Here is a 16,349-nt window from a genome sequence, read left to right as displayed (position 1 = left end):
GTTGAAACTTTTCTAATTTGACTAGATTCATAAACAACACAGTCTAATTCGGGAGGCATTCTCACAGCATCCAGGTACCAGGGTATCATGAATCGCGAGGACGTCCCGTAAATCAAGCGAGCTGGAGCCATCCATCACGTAGTGCCGCGCCATCAATCCTTACCGAAATAGGCATTCCCTTAGCGACCATCGGGCGAACGTTTAAGTTTGTTGTGGAATGGGTGGAAAATATATAAATATATGTACATCTACCTACGTTGGTATCTCTTTGAGGACGTTCCCGTTCGAAAATAAATTTTAAGACGGTTTAAAAAAATTATTCTACACTAGAATGTTGGTTTTTCTAAACATTGTGCTAAGAAAAAGTACATCAACGATATAAATGGCTATAATAGTATTTATTAGCCCGACTTTCCATGGTTATTTTATGTAATATGAAAACTAATATAATAAAATCAATCTGATGTAATTTCTCCCAGTCTTTGTGACGGAAGGTGTCGGTTCATTCAATATTTATCAATAGTAATGTAGAGATAGAAGGGCGATATTTTTATATTAAGAACCTAATTCTTAAGCTCCCTATGTAATATATTTAACAAATATTTATTTATCTATTTAAATAGTTACACCATCAACTTATCAATAAACCCTCAAAATTAACAATTGATATAGGTAACAATCAAAGTGATACGTCTTTATAGGTGTAACCAACATTTAAATATAATGAGATAAATATTTTTACTAAAAATTACTTACAGACTGCTATACATTTTCCATTTAAAACAATAACTAAAGGCAGATATCTAAAATCCACGTCTGAAGGAGTACAATAGCCGAATAAATGTAATGCAAGTAAACCTTAGAACGACTAGTTAAACGGGAGAACGAATAATCTTACTGGTGAAAGGACTTTGAGTAAGTCGTTTGAATAGATAGCACCTACTGAGTTAAATGTAAACAAAAAAAAATGTCTTTATTCGTCTTAATAATTTTTAACTCGATACTTTCAGCTACAATTTAGTCATGGTTAGGCTGTCTATTTATGTCACATAATTGTATATCGCTATGTCATTTTTGAAGGGTGAGCATTTTGAATATACTTACAAGCACAAGTGGTATAACGAACCCTTAGTTTCCATAAATTTCCAATAAGAATGAGGAATTCTCACACTGTTTAAGCGGACCACCTATAGACAGATCGCTCTATTGCACGTCTGCGTTCCAAAAATATTATATGTTATTTTGTTCTACAGTAACATAATCGCTGATTGATTATAATTCTTTGAACATTACGTGTTACGCTCGTGGTTTGAATACTAAATTGTTTAGAGATCATTTTAAACCGAAATATTTATTTTGAATCACTAATGTCATACAATTTATTACTTTGGTATATTTTATATGACAACTTCTTTAACGATAGTCGTGGTCGGTTTGGGTAGATTTTATTTAACCTACCTTAGAATAGCCTACTTTTCATTTCAATGTGAAGGAATTCCAAAAGAGCAAAGTCGTACTCAAAAGTTGTTTTGAGGCAAAATTAGATGAAGGTTTGAAGCTTAGGTATTCTAGTACATACATGTAGTGAAATTACATGTCATAAATACCATCTGTCAAATGTTTCTAGAAGTCACTTTCCTTCTTCACGAGATAAAATTAAAGCCCAAATTAGTAAAAAATGTGTTTGTTGTTCTGCTGATTATAGAAATAGTGGTCAAAATTTGACCATAATCATTATTAGAGAGTCAATATAAGAAATTTTAAAATAATGTTTTAGGTTTATTTTTTATTTTTGTAATAACAATTAATTTTGATAGTAGTGACTAAACAAATATATATATATCTATAATATATATTTAAAAAAAAAATACTGAACTGGTTTGTATGTTTTTATTATATTTATATAATCTACGTTGATATCTCTGGTATAATTGAGGTAGTTATATTTTACCTACCTGATATCTGATTACAGTTGTAGGTATGGATTTTAGAATCTACTAAATATAGGTAGAAGTGGTCACACGGATGTCGTTTAAACATTTACTTTGCTAATAAAGGGTTTAATGATTCTTTTTGTCGATTAACAACATTTTCGATGACATTTACCTTCCTCGACATAATTACAGACTAGCAAACATGTCAACATTATTTATAGCGCGCATCGATGTAAAGCAGCAATGTAAAAAATTAAAAAGGAATGCAATGTTAACTATTACAGTTTATAAAAACGAAGTTTTTAAAATAATTTGCGAATTAAATTAAGGCATTAATAATAAATTCTTAAAATAATTGTATGTGTTTAAATATTTCGTATTTAATTCTCAGAATTCCATCGAATAGGCTTTAATACAGCACAGACGAGGCGGCGCATCCGCTCGAATCTAAATATGGATAAAACATGCGACAAATTACAAATAGCGACTCATCAGATATTAAAAATTATGACATGGCGTGCCAACTTCCAGTTAAATTAGCCGTTATAATTAAAGACATAAAAAAAAGCTTCCGAGGAGATGTAGCCGTTAATGGCATCAAGCTCGTTGGGCTACCGAATTAACGAGTATCGTTCTAAACCGATCATGTAATTACGATCACCTCGACCTTAACGCGCCGAATACCTATCCGAGCGAGGCGGGGCCTGTCGCAGATCAATACTGAGCCGGTGCGAGCTACGCGAACGCCTCGGTGGAGAGATATCGCCGTCCCGTTCGCGTGAAGGCGTTCCGTCGCAAGCGCGAGAGAGAAGCGACGCCCTCCGCTCATTCGCTAGCACACATCCCCATGGGCGTACACCGTCTTTCATCGTGCGATGACTCGACATGGCTCAGTCTTAGAACGTCTGCGTTCCGTGCGCGTGCGTGCACCGCCCGCCGGACAATGCGAACCGGGTGAAGGCACACATCCACCATGCTAGTGCCACCTGAGATGATGGCGGCTCAATCGAAACTAGTCTACCAGATGAATAAGTACTACAACGAGCGCGTTGCGAACCGCAAGGCGCAAATCGCCAAGACCATCCATGAAGTCTGCAGGATAGTGCAGGATGTCTTAAAGGAAGTCGAACTGCAGGAGCCGAGATTTATATCCTCCCTGACTGACTACAATGGCCGATTCGATGGTCTCGAGGTGGTCTCGCCTCACGAATTCGAGATCATTATCTACCTGAATCAGATGGGAGTTTTGAATTTCGTCGACGATGGCTCTCTGCCCGGCTGTGCTGTGCTTAAGCTCAGCGATGGCAGGAAGCGCTCCATGTCCCTGTGGGTTGAGTTTATCACCGCTTCGGGATATTTGTCGGCGCGTAAGATTAGGTCAAGGTTCCAGACTTTGGTCGCTCAGGCTTGCGATAAGTGCTCCTATCGTGATTGTGTGAAGATGATCGCGGAGACCACGGAAGTGAAACTCCGTATTCGAGAAAGATACATAGTGCAGATAACACCGGCTTTCAAATGTGCAGGTCTATGGCCCAGGTCGGCAGCGCACTGGCCTCTGCCGACGATACCGTGGCCGCATCCGAATATAGTGGCCGAAGTTAAAACAGAGGGCTTCGACCTACTATCGAAAGAGTGTCTTACTTTACAAGGCAAGAACTCAGCGATGGAAGGCGATGCGTGGGTTTTGAGTTTCTTCGAAGCCGAGAACCGTCTTCTTCAGGGCGGCTGTCGTCGAAAATGCTTAAGTATATTGAAAACTATCAGGGATAGACATCTGGATCTGCCCGGGAACCCGGTCACGTGCTACCACATGAAGACGCTCCTGCTGTACGAGTGTGAGAAACACCCGCGAGAACACGAGTGGGACGAGGCCGCTATCGGGGACCGGATAAACGGGATCTTCCTTCAGCTGATATCTTCGCTGCAGTGCCGGAGGTGTCCGCACTACTTCCTTCCTCACGTCGACTTGTTCAAAGGGAAGTCTCCTACCGCTATGGAGAACGCCGCGAAGCAAGTGTGGCGGTTGACGAGAGAGATGCTCACGAATTCAAGGGCCTTCGAAAAGCTGTGAACTGTTGTATAGTATTCCCTATGCTGATAGTGAGTGAGTGAACTAGTGATGTACCGCTAATAGTCTCGAGTCATTTTAGTTATTTAATCGGATTAGATGTGCGTTAGTTTATAATACGGTGATAGGTCGATACAGTGACTACGTACGCGAGGTTAGTTCGAGCTATCGAATGTTCCGTGAGGATCGAACAAACTGTAAGTAGACGTGATACTAATAATTATTAGGTCGTTTCAAATATTATTTGTGATATAATGTAAATAGCTTAATTGTTGTACAATTTTAGTAATATTTATTTAGATGAAAAAAAAAACGAAATTTCGTGTATTTATTTGACTGAGAACTTTTAAAGTAGGTGTATAATCTATATTATAATAAATATTTGGAAAATTATACAAAATCTTTTCATTCCACTTCTATAAATGTACTGTAGTCGTAGCAGTATAACCCGTAGTTCTATTCTATGCAGTTTGAGTTCAAGAGAGATTGGCTTATTAGTACAAAGTAAATAACCAATTTGGTTTTGGTTCTTACAAAATAACGATCGTAAACTAACTCTATTCGCTGTAAGAACATTATAGTCACACTGTTTCTAAGATCTATATTACTCAAATCCAATCTCAATGGTAACTGCTTTTAAAACAGATCGACTACCATTTGACTTATTGCAAATTTATGTGTACACACTTTGGTACCGCTACCCATGGGTACCGTCAAAACAACTATCAACACAACCACAACTCTGACTATCAAAAATTGCAGTTTAAGAGATTTTACAATAGCAATAATTCCTAATATCTTGAGATTGTGTGAAAGACGATATGGTTAGAAAGAATGTTACTTGTGAGATGACGTCCGACAGAGAAGTATGGAAGAAGAAGACATGCTGCGCTGATCCCAAGTAAAATTGGGATAAGGGCAGGAGGATGACATATCCTAAGCAATTGCACGTGGGATAAGAAAAAGAGACCGTCGGCGTCGCAGGCACATTGGATATCACAGAACATTAGTACATGGGTATATGTATGACTTCACGTTATTCGCGTCATGAACTTATTAAGTTGGTAATGTTACAGTGTGGATGCTGCATTAAAAAAAATGCAGAGGTTTGTTGGCTGCTCGACTAACGGAAGCCTGTCTTGGGAATAATTTCGTTCGTGACTTATGGTGACACCATATGGATAGTTGATGAGCTGTCGAGCGCATTATGAATATTTAGTTGTTTATACGAAGCTACAGGTTGCAGTGGAACGACTCTATTCTCCTAGAAAACACATTGGATATATGTACATACATCATATATATAAACTAAATTAATCTTAAAATAGAACTAGAAACGAAGTTACTACGGATGCGTAATAAAACAGAGCCGGCGACACCGAATAGAAAAAGAGGCCTCGTGTATCTTCATAATATATTATTATTTCATTACAGTCGACGCGTTGGAGACTATTATATTGCTATAAATTAAAAATACCTTTAATTTAATAATAAAATATAAATATATGTATAATTGTATATGTATGTAATACAGGTTGCGTGATAGGGCTGCATCCTAACGGTTGGGATCGCGATCTTATAAACGAATGAGAAGAGAGTCTGAATGCTTTCTTCAACAATCGAGTGCGTTTAATTCTTTTGAAGGATCACAATTTTATTAAATATAGTTGTTATTTTTTTTGTATAGTAAATATTTAAGATATTAGTGTATATAGATAAATCTATACGGTAACTTATTATTCAGTAAAATCATATTAGTGTCTTGTTGCCTGTAATTTTGATCTACATACAAATTACAAATAAACATACAAATTAACCAAAGAATTCAAACTTATTAGGTAACTTAACTTATTAAGAAAAGTGGCAATAAGTTTACTCTCAAAGTTCTTTCATGTAGTCCCGAGCACAACGTAAATAAGCTTGAAAATATTTTATGTGTAAGATTTTTGAGTAAACAGCAACAAATGTTCATGTTATTTAACTTAAATAAAAGTTCTTAATTTAAAATTACATATATTTTGTACTCATTAAGTTAAAGGTGAAATGTAGCTATAAAAACTATATTTATAGTTCTATTTTACAGATATATAAAACAGGCAGTAAAATGTTTATGTACGAGTAGGTATTGAATTCCATCGTAAATATTACGATGATTAATTTATACACTAGTTAAACTAGAAATAATTGTTGTAATGAAATAATGAAGGGTACATCCTTCATTATTTCATTACAACAATTATTTCTATACATTTATTTATGTATGTTGCACTCAAAAGCGCATGAAATTTAAGGAGGACGCTTTAATTATAAGAGAACTTTGCACCCCGACATCATTCATTCATTCATTCATCATCAGTAATGTAAGATTTTTTCTAGCTCGCGAGCACACATGCGTGTTTACACAGTATAGGTATATGTACATACATATTTATACCTACGTACCTACATACATATTTATAGCTCAGTCCTCTGCAACGAAGCGACTCGGGTCGTAAGTTTAGTATAAAATCACAAAATATTTAATGTAAAAACATCTAGACACATTAATTAAATTAAAATTTAGATAGACATATATTAACTAACTTCAACGCGCATAAAGTTGTGTCAAGTTTGACATAATATATACCACTAGCTGTGCCCGCGACTTCGTTCGCGTAGTTGTCGGAAACACTATCATGATTATCGTTTGATTGCTCACGTTGGTTTTTGTTATTATAATCGTCAATAAGATTTAATAATATGTTTTACAGTACTTTAGCGTAGATTATATTTTTAGTTTTATTTTCTTGTGGTAGAAGAACATACTGATTTTGCCCGCAACCCGATCTTGACAACGCGACATATAGTTGGCCGTGTGAAAAGCAGTCTTGACGTAAATCGATTCCTACGTGTTTAAATGTTTGGCCCTATGATTTATTAATGGTTACGGCAAAAGATAACTTAATGGGAAATTGAATTCTTTTAAAATTAAAAGGTAAATCATTTGGAATCATTGGGATGCGAGGTATAAGCACTGTTTGACCAACTGCCGGACCAGTCAAAACTGTTGCAACGATCACGTTATTGCGAAGGAATTTTACTTAAAGGCGGGTCCCGTTACATAAATTTGGTGGTTTAAGATTTCTGAGTAAAATTATCGCAGCACCTATTTTTAACTTCAGGGAATGTGGTGGAAGGCCGCTCGGGTTTAAAGAATTGAGAAACTCTTGTGGGTAATGGACAGCATCTTCTTGATCCATTACATTATCAATAGATGGGTAGGTAGTTATATCGCCTGGAAGTTTGGTTAAAATTAGGTCGTTAATTTCGTCAACGCTACTATTTCTCGCCGCCAATATTGCCCTTTGACACATCCATTGGTAATCTTTATTTTCTATTTCGACGATATTAGGGTAAACTTTTGATATTAAATCCTCTATGCTAGTCACTTTTTCTCCTAAATCGCGATCAATTTCAATTTTATTTTCAGAATGAGGTACTTTTCCATCTCCTATTAAAAGTAACTTTGAAGGAAAATTTGTACTTCCTCCCCCCAAATGTGCTCTCATATTCGTAGATAGTTTTAAGGTATGGACAAATTTCCATAACGGTGAACTTTTAAGGCAAGACCTTACAATGTGTGCTCTAGTTCCTCTTAAAATTACCGGTAAAGTTTGTCTAAATAAATTACCAACATCTGTGTTTTTATTGCTTATTGTTATACGGTCAATTATGACAACCCTTTTCTTAAACATAAAAGAAATATTGTACAATAGTGTACGATTGCGAATATTTTTTTTTTTAACAATTCGATGCAGGTGTATCGACATCTGGATGTAAGACAAAAGAAAAAGTCAATTGTAAATAAATAAATCACAAACAAAATTCATACTCTGCCAAAACAAACAAAACGTTCAACAGGAAATGTAATAGTAAATCTGAATGACTTTTCTTTGTCTTGGATTAGGAGAAAAGTTCTTGAATTGTAATACCTGACGGTAGACACGTTTGCTTAAACACTCAATTTTGATTCCAATTTTCTGTCATTATATAGGACCACTATGTACGTATAGGGTTTAAAAAAACATCAAGAAGAAGTGTATTTATCGATAGACCAGATTTACAAATTTGGAGTATATCATATATTTACAAACCTACCTTGGCTGACACCGCCTCCAAAAATAACAATAATTTTAACTATAATATATTATCGTAATAACTTTGCTGACTTTTAAATAGTCTAAATATTTTTAATTTCATTTTACATAGTATAAATCTAAAAAATATTGTGATCATTGTTTGTTATTCATAGGTTTGTGTTAAGTTAGATTTAAAGTGGGTAGGTACATACTTATCTCCTTGCGTGGAAACACAGAACGTACCTACATATTGGTAAGTAGAATAAGTTACTTGATTATTAAGTTGTAGAATAATAAGCAATTATTTTTTACTTTTTAGAGCATATTATTTTTTTTCTCTTTTGAAGTCGGTTTTTTTTTTTTTGTAAAAATTTTTGTTTCTAAAAGATTCGGCCGAGTATCGCTAACGTGCTCCTTAGAATTGTTCCGTTCCCTTCCGTACCGTTACTTTGTCATGGATCCTATGCTCAGAACCTTACCAAACTTTCACCATAGTACCCTTGAAGTATATCCTTTATAATAAAAAAAGAATCATTAAAATTGGTTGGCACAATTTTGAGTTATTCACCTATTTATCGCGCACATACATAATGCACATTTAAGACTTATATCGTTTTCATAAGGATACCATCATCGTAACAGGATAAAATTAAAATGGGGCCCCACGGGAAGCACTACCTTTCAAACAAAAAAAATTTATCAAAATCCAGTGAAAAGTTATGAGGTAACCGACATATAAAAAAAAAAATACAGACGAATTGATAACCTCCTCCTTTTTGAAGTCGGTTGAAAACAAACAATATTAACTTAAACGTAATAAGATAAACAAACCGAACAATAAGAAGTTTAGATTGTTTCTCCTTTGGTGTTATTATTTCATAAGGTGATTATAGTACAACCGTGTTGAATATGCTTGAACGTAATAGAAATTACTTGAAATATTGAACTACTTACTAATTTATTTGTGTAGTCATTTTAAACGATATTCACCTATTTGCTTATTTGCATAATTTATTTTCTCTGTGATGATTAATCTGCATCGGTGAAAGTATCGCTCGCCATTTTGAACTTTTTTACGTGTGTAATGTAATTTTTATACCTTATTTATACCGTGAAACGTTTGAATTGTTTATTTGCAAAGTACGAAGGATCATGTTCATTGAAATTTTATCTTATACCGTAAGTTAAAACTACAGCAGATTATGATTTAAATGTAATCGATTTTAAACGATAAAAAATAATGAGCAAATAAGCTGATAACAAAACCTAATTTTGATAAATAATTTAACTATTAAGAATGTTAATTTTTTTAAGTCGTTATGTGCATTGCTACTTCGCAGAACTACACCCGCGGGTGAGAGTGGCGAGCGCGGCGGCGGGGCTGACCCGCCTCCCCCTCAGCCGCCGCCGCGCCCCGCCTGCTAGCACACTCTTAACAAATAGACATATAGTGTCACGGACTTTTTTTTTATTATTAAAAGAGGAATATATCTTTCATACACATTTTTTGAGTAACTTAAAACGTTTATGCTGCGCACGCATCGAAAGTCCATAAATGTGAATAATTTTCCCCGTTTTTGCAACATTTCTCACTGTCGCTGCGCTCCTATTGGTCGCAGCGTAATGTTATATAGCCTAAAGCCTTCCTCTATAAATGGACTATTCAACAAAAAAAGAATTTTTCAAATCGGACCAGTAGTTCCTGAGATTAGCGCGTTTAAACAAACAAACAAACAAACTCTTCCGCTTTATATATTAGTATAGATTATGTATGCAAGACACGAGTTATCACTTATAATAAATATAACTTTATTTTAAACTCCGGTAGCCGCAGACTGTATATTAAATGTACCTACATGTTTCTTCGAGCTACCGTACACGCAGTTAGTATTGCTAAAATATTACGCACGTTGTTCAAACTTATTACATAAATACGGTTTGTGGATATGTAAAATATTAATATTTAAAACGAATGAATCTATATTTGTCATTTTTAATACATATTAATTCGAATTGATTGAATTCGCACGAAACACCATAATATACCTACTGAGTAAAGAATAATATAAATCCATACATATTTATTGGAAAGTAATATTGTTAACACATATAGCCCTATTCAAATTTATGATATAAAAAATAGCTTAAATGATTTGTTAGGTATATATTGTTATTTATATTGGTTTTCCAGGTGGAACCTTTACTCATAAACGTGGTCATCTCGGCACTGCTATTGGGACATTATTGTAATTATCTCAAATTCCTTTATTCAACATAGAAGCATTACACTTACTTATTGATTCCATTGTGTTATATTTATTATTACAATTTTTAACAGGCCATTGGGTTACATTATGGTATATGGTCACCACTGCCCATAGACTTTGGCGCTGTAATAAATATTAAGCATTCCTCACATCGCCAATGCGCCTCCAACCTTGGGAATGATGTTATGTCCCTTGAGCCTGTAGTTACTGTAGCACTCACTTATTGGTAGACGAACTAATAGAACTGAATATAATCATTGAAAAGTATGTGTCCTACGCCAACAGACATCACGAAATTTATAAAAAAATATATAATTTAATTGAGAACCTAACATGTAAATCTGAGTAAACCCACACATAGGTACAGCGACCCGTCTCAAGGATTCAGTGATTCAAAAAATAAATAAAGGACATTTAAATGAAACAAGCGCGTTCCAAATACGCGATACAATTAAAGACGTCCGCATAAAGCGTACAGTGCACCTGAACATGGGCTACAGGTGGCCTCAATTTCTAAAGCAGTAAGGTCGAAAGTTCGAGGCGAACATCAGCAGTTGTGTGACGGTATGTCCGGCGCGGTCGAGCCGTCGCTACATAGCCGCCTACACGCCTTGTTTTAAACTTTTGTCCTAAAATTTATGAACACTTGAAGCGAAAACGTTATAGGTTCCGATATTATTCAATATATTTATACGAATACGTGGACAATGTCACTGAATGGCGTCTCGTGGCATGTCGTATAAACAAAATACCACAATTTTCATCTCTACGAAAATATTTTGTTTATACTTTCATCGGATATATACGACCACGAAAGCATTATACGACATTATTTTTAATATCAAAAGGCAGCTATTAATGATTATTGTGAACAATTATTGCGTTTAGACTCTGTCAGTATACTATACGTTCGCATCCAAAGTTAGGAACGATTTAAATGTACTTATTAGTATGAAGGGATGCATTCGTTTAGGTTATGTGATACGGTAGAATCATGCAGACATCAGGATCATTTCTAAGGTATATTATATCTATATTATTATACATACAATTCATTTAAATTAAAATCAACCGTTAGTCGCAGATGATTCCGAAGTTTATTACTGTCGTAGTAGGTAGGTGCTTATAATTTGCAGGTTAGGTTACCTTATGACAATTTGTTCGCCGCAAAATTTGGCTTAAATTTGTATATTCCAATTTACAACAGAGAGATATTATTATTGAAGTAACCTTTTGATTTGGGTTCTATTTTGGCTGCACAGGAGATATATCGAACAAATATTTGCACAAATACGCCCATAATCCGATGAGGCAGAAATGCAACTCGACCATAAGAAAATGAGACGAAGGGCTTTATTTGCTTTCCGAGACAAGGGGATAATTGTAGCTACTTTCTACTATCGGACTGCTGATGAGAAAGTTCTAACAGAAAAACATACTAATTTTATATTGACCTGATCTGGGATTTTGTTTGCACTTTTATAGGATAGACTCTAGGCGACTAGACCGACGAGACAGACAGATGATATTATTAGCCTACTACTATAAATATATACAAATGTATCAACGATTTGACACATTTAAGACAGGTAAAGCAAGTGTGTGACGGAAAATTTCACTTTTTAATGACTCCAACTGATAACAGACACAAAGACACACTCTTTAGTATCTCCCGCGTAGGTGACGAAACTTAATTAATGTTAATTTTAAATTATTTTATCAAAAACGAAATACCCGATACATGCATAGCGCCAGTAAATGAATATTGATGTGAATTTCGATATTTTATGATAGCTAACTAAGACAAGGTCAGAAAAAATAAACGCGGCACGAAATATATCTAAAAGAAATTATACAATATTAAGTCCTTTGTTTTCAGTTGTCGGTATAATTTTATGTGGAACGTGTGACGTAGATAACAGCCAATAGTATACTACACTAAACCCTGCCTCTGAGACTCGCCGATAATATTGTTAATTTATGTAAGAGATTTAACGAGCTTAATTATCTTTTAAAAAAAGTAATAATAAGATTTTTTTACTTTATATTATATGCGATAAAATTAAATATCAAATATCTTGTTAAAGCGTTTTAACGACCGCAAATCTCGTACCGAATACAGTAAACTACAACAAACGAGACGGCCGACGTTACACTACTAAAATAAAGATAACACGGGCCACAAACAATGCGATAATAACCGGAGAACCTTTAAAATACACCCAATAATACTGATAGCCGAGATATAAGAAATTACATATAAATAAAACGAGCCGATGTAGATAGCGAAGTGTCCCACATACCATAACGGGAGGCGGCGAAACTAGAATTTAATTTTATGTTTATAGAACCGCTTGCTGATATTTAAAGAACTTTACAGATAAGAAAGGTGATTATCCAGAATATTAAGATAATCGATTACTCTGTTTTGAAGATCAAGATTGATCAATAAACATCATATCGAGACAACTATATCAGAAGGAGCTGTTTTCTTTACCGGCGACTTTATAACGTAGAGCTCCAGGATATAATATAAGAGAATACCTCAATTCTGAAAGTATATTGATTCTCGGGACAGTATTGCTACGAGCTGCCAGACAAGTTACCGAGATTTGTGAACAAAAACACGCAGATAATAATTTCAAAAATAGTAAAAGACATTCTCACTAATAAACATACAATATATGCCCCGACACGAAAAGGTTCTCTATTATTATACGTATCTAGATTGATCACTTAATCTTGATGTTTTACGTTACTCTTGCAAAGCCCATTGCTGGACAAAGAACACATCCTCTGTTGAATAGACGATCATACATTGTTTTTTAATGTTTATATTGTTCGCTAATTCAATTTAAGTTATAATATCTCTTTAGCAAGTTGTTTAAAGAAGTTAAAAACATAATATTATCAAAATTGAAAACATATTTTTTGTATAGAGTTTTAGTGTATATTTTCAAATTGATTGAATTTTAAGTATTTGTGTGTATAATTATTATCGATGTTTTATATATATATATATAGTATGTTTATTTATAGAGATAGTATGTTTGGTGTTTGACGCAGGATTTTATAATTTTTTTAATAATATTTTATATGTATAACTATTTAATTGTAATGAATTAACCTATGAATTTAATTGGTGGAAATAAATCACTACTGAGTTACTTCATTGCCGTAGAACATTTCAAATCGGTAGTAAGTTTAAATTTATTTTAATATTGTTGAAAATAAAAATTGCTTGTAACAATCTACTGAATAAAAAATATTTTTTGATTATTAAATTTGATGTCATGATTGTTTATTTTACTTTATAATACGTATATTAAATCCCATAATAATAAATTTGATACTGTATTTTGAAATGTTCGAATTTGTATTCGAGTTCTAATTTTTAAGTGAAAAAATATATTCCACGCCATCCATTTGACCCAATTCCTTTCATCGTCAAATTTATAGTATTTTTTGTTCACAATATTAACTATATCAATAATATAATGGGCGGACGTGCGGCTGAGATATTGAATGGTACACAAATTATTGTAATAATGAGGAGGCGAGACGGGGCGTGGGGCCCGTCACAACACCGACAAAAAATATAGAGCACAAAAAAGTCAGAATAGTATTGACACTGTCCTTTTTAAATGATACTTTTGTAAATATTGTTTGTACATACAAACATATTTTCATGCATCTTTATTAATGAATTCGTTTTATATCTTAATTCAGTCTTTTATGTCGTAAAATCAAAGAAATAAATAAACAGTCGCTATTTGGAAGTCAACGTACTAATATTTAGTGCAACCTTTTTGCAGTTGAGCTGGGGGACATAATAACTACATATATAGAGTGAAATATTCTTACTTTTATATATTACTAACAAAACCCAGACGATGTGTATACTGTGTGACTGAACGGTATCGAACTTGAAATGCTGCAGCACTATTTAGCGGCGACATACAATTAAATGGACTGCGTTAAATCATCTCGATAAGAATCGAGAGTGATCTCAAATAGTTAGCACACACATATATATAAACCTTCTTCCGAGTAATCGATGAAGTGACGTTAAATTCTTTTAATGACGCATATATCAAAATATATTTTTAACAAACGACTTTCTAACCACAAATACGACATTGATATATTAAATATATTTGGAAACGGACTGTATTTATAATTATAAATTTATAATTATAAATACAGACAGAAATTCGTGTTTTTTGTAGTTATTGTTACCTGCTTGAATTTAGTTTATGTGTATTTTAACTACAACGTTAGTAAGCGGAAAGTTAATTTTAATTGTTAATTGGGTGGAAAACTACGAAATTAATCTTCTATTTGATATAATTTATATCACAGTTGTTATACAAGATTGAGATTGTGGGCGTACAATTATAACTTTATTTTTAAATTGAAAATATGATTTTGTTTGAGTCATAGGTAATTGTTTATTTAATTCTATTTATTACAAGTAGAAGTAAGAAGTACGAAATCTCGGTTGTGATGATTTACCTATTTTTATTTTTATCTATGTGTTATTTACATCATGTTCTAAGCACGCTTGATATTATGATAATACGCACTATATGGTATATATCCGGAGGATGGAACACTAAGACTCCGTCTGTCTGTTACAGAGGATGTAAAATGCTGCATAGCAGAGATATCATGTTAAATTCAAATTGACACACTCCGCTAAGTCAACACATCCTATTTGATTATGTAAACAAATCGTGGAAAAAGTAATACATTTACATTTAAAACTTATGTTAAAGAATCAATGAAAGACAAATCTTTTTATTATGTATAAGATTATATCAATTATAAGTATTCGTTGGTTTTTATGCGGGATGTATAAATTTGTATTAAATTAAAAAAAATATATCTAAGTAACATTGTGATATCTACATTCCAAACTGGTATATTAGGATTTTAGATTTAATTTAATTTAATTTTCATTGATTTCCATTTAGGACATCATATACATACGTTTTATGTTTATACGTAGTTGACTATAAATATAAAATATATTGAAGAATGAATATTAAAATAAGGAAGGTAACTACTAAGCCATGAGACGAGAAGTAGTTATATATTGTACGAGTAGTCGACCGCGGCTGCGTTCGCGTTTTAGGGGTTAGGCATAAAATAGAGCCTTAAGGAAATTTCATCAAATTCGGTTCAGTGGTTTGGCCATGAAAGGGAACAGACAGACAAACAGAGTTACTTTCGTTTTTATAATATAATATTAGTATTGTATGTAATTAAAAAAATAAATACTGGTGGTTTGGAATCGAAACTACGTTACTAATGAATATTTTATTTATATGATTTGTAGACGGAGGGACAAACGTGCCACTTCATGGTAAGTAGCCATCGTTGCCCATAGACATTGAGAAGGCAACTAATTTTAATCACCCCTTACATCGCCAATGTAACATTAACCATGTGAACTCAGATGTTATGTCCCTTTTGGAACACTGGCTCAATCACCTCTCAAGCCGGAACACGACAATAGTAGGTATTACCATATAATATTGTGGTACCTACCCAGACGAGCTTGTATAATGCCCTAGTACCTAGTCATTTATTAATTAGTAAATTTAATTTGTCAATGTAAAAGTATTTGGTTGTGTCTTAAAATATGATTGCTATCGATTTAACTTTTTAGTTTCCTTAAATATAAATACATTAAAACGATATTCGCCATACAATATTTAATGTACGCCGGCTTGGAATAGAGTTTATTTCTATACAGTAGGTATATAAACACAGGCCCAGCATGAAAATAGCAAAGTATAACAATTGTTGTCGCAACTGAAATGAAAACGAGACGATTTCAATGATAGCTCGAAGCTTAATTAAATGCGTTAAGAAAATACCTCCCCCGACCAGCCGTCCCTAGTTGAACCGACATTAGTTAGACTAAAAAAAACCTTTCCGGCCACCAAAATTACAG

General features: G+C 33.7%; 2 protein-coding genes across 16 annotated transcripts in view; one reads left to right on the top strand and one right to left on the bottom strand.

Annotated features, from left to right (window-relative positions):
- Window positions 1-16,349, bottom strand: part of Rg (rugose) — a 419,297-nt gene that overhangs the window by 73,375 nt on the left and 329,573 nt on the right. The window lies entirely within an intron of this gene.
- On the top strand, window positions 2,817-4,402 carry LOC113402273 (protein mab-21). The gene has a single exon (XM_026642468.2). It carries the CDS (start codon window positions 2,908-2,910, stop codon window positions 4,003-4,005), a length of 1,098 nt encoding a protein of 365 aa, XP_026498253.1. The 5' UTR covers window positions 2,817-2,907; the 3' UTR covers window positions 4,006-4,402.

The sequence above is a fragment of the Vanessa tameamea genome, chromosome 22 (genome assembly GCF_037043105.1).
Source record: "Vanessa tameamea isolate UH-Manoa-2023 chromosome 22, ilVanTame1 primary haplotype, whole genome shotgun sequence".
Lineage (NCBI taxonomy): Eukaryota > Metazoa > Arthropoda > Insecta > Lepidoptera > Nymphalidae > Vanessa > Vanessa tameamea.
This window is presented reverse-complemented; position numbering and strand designations above follow the sequence as displayed.

Bases quoted from the DNA above. Each gene is read 5' to 3' on its own strand.
- LOC113402273 (XM_026642468.2), top strand. From the start codon at position 2,908: ATGCTAGTGCCACCTGAGATGATGGCGGCTCAATCGAAACTAGTCTAC.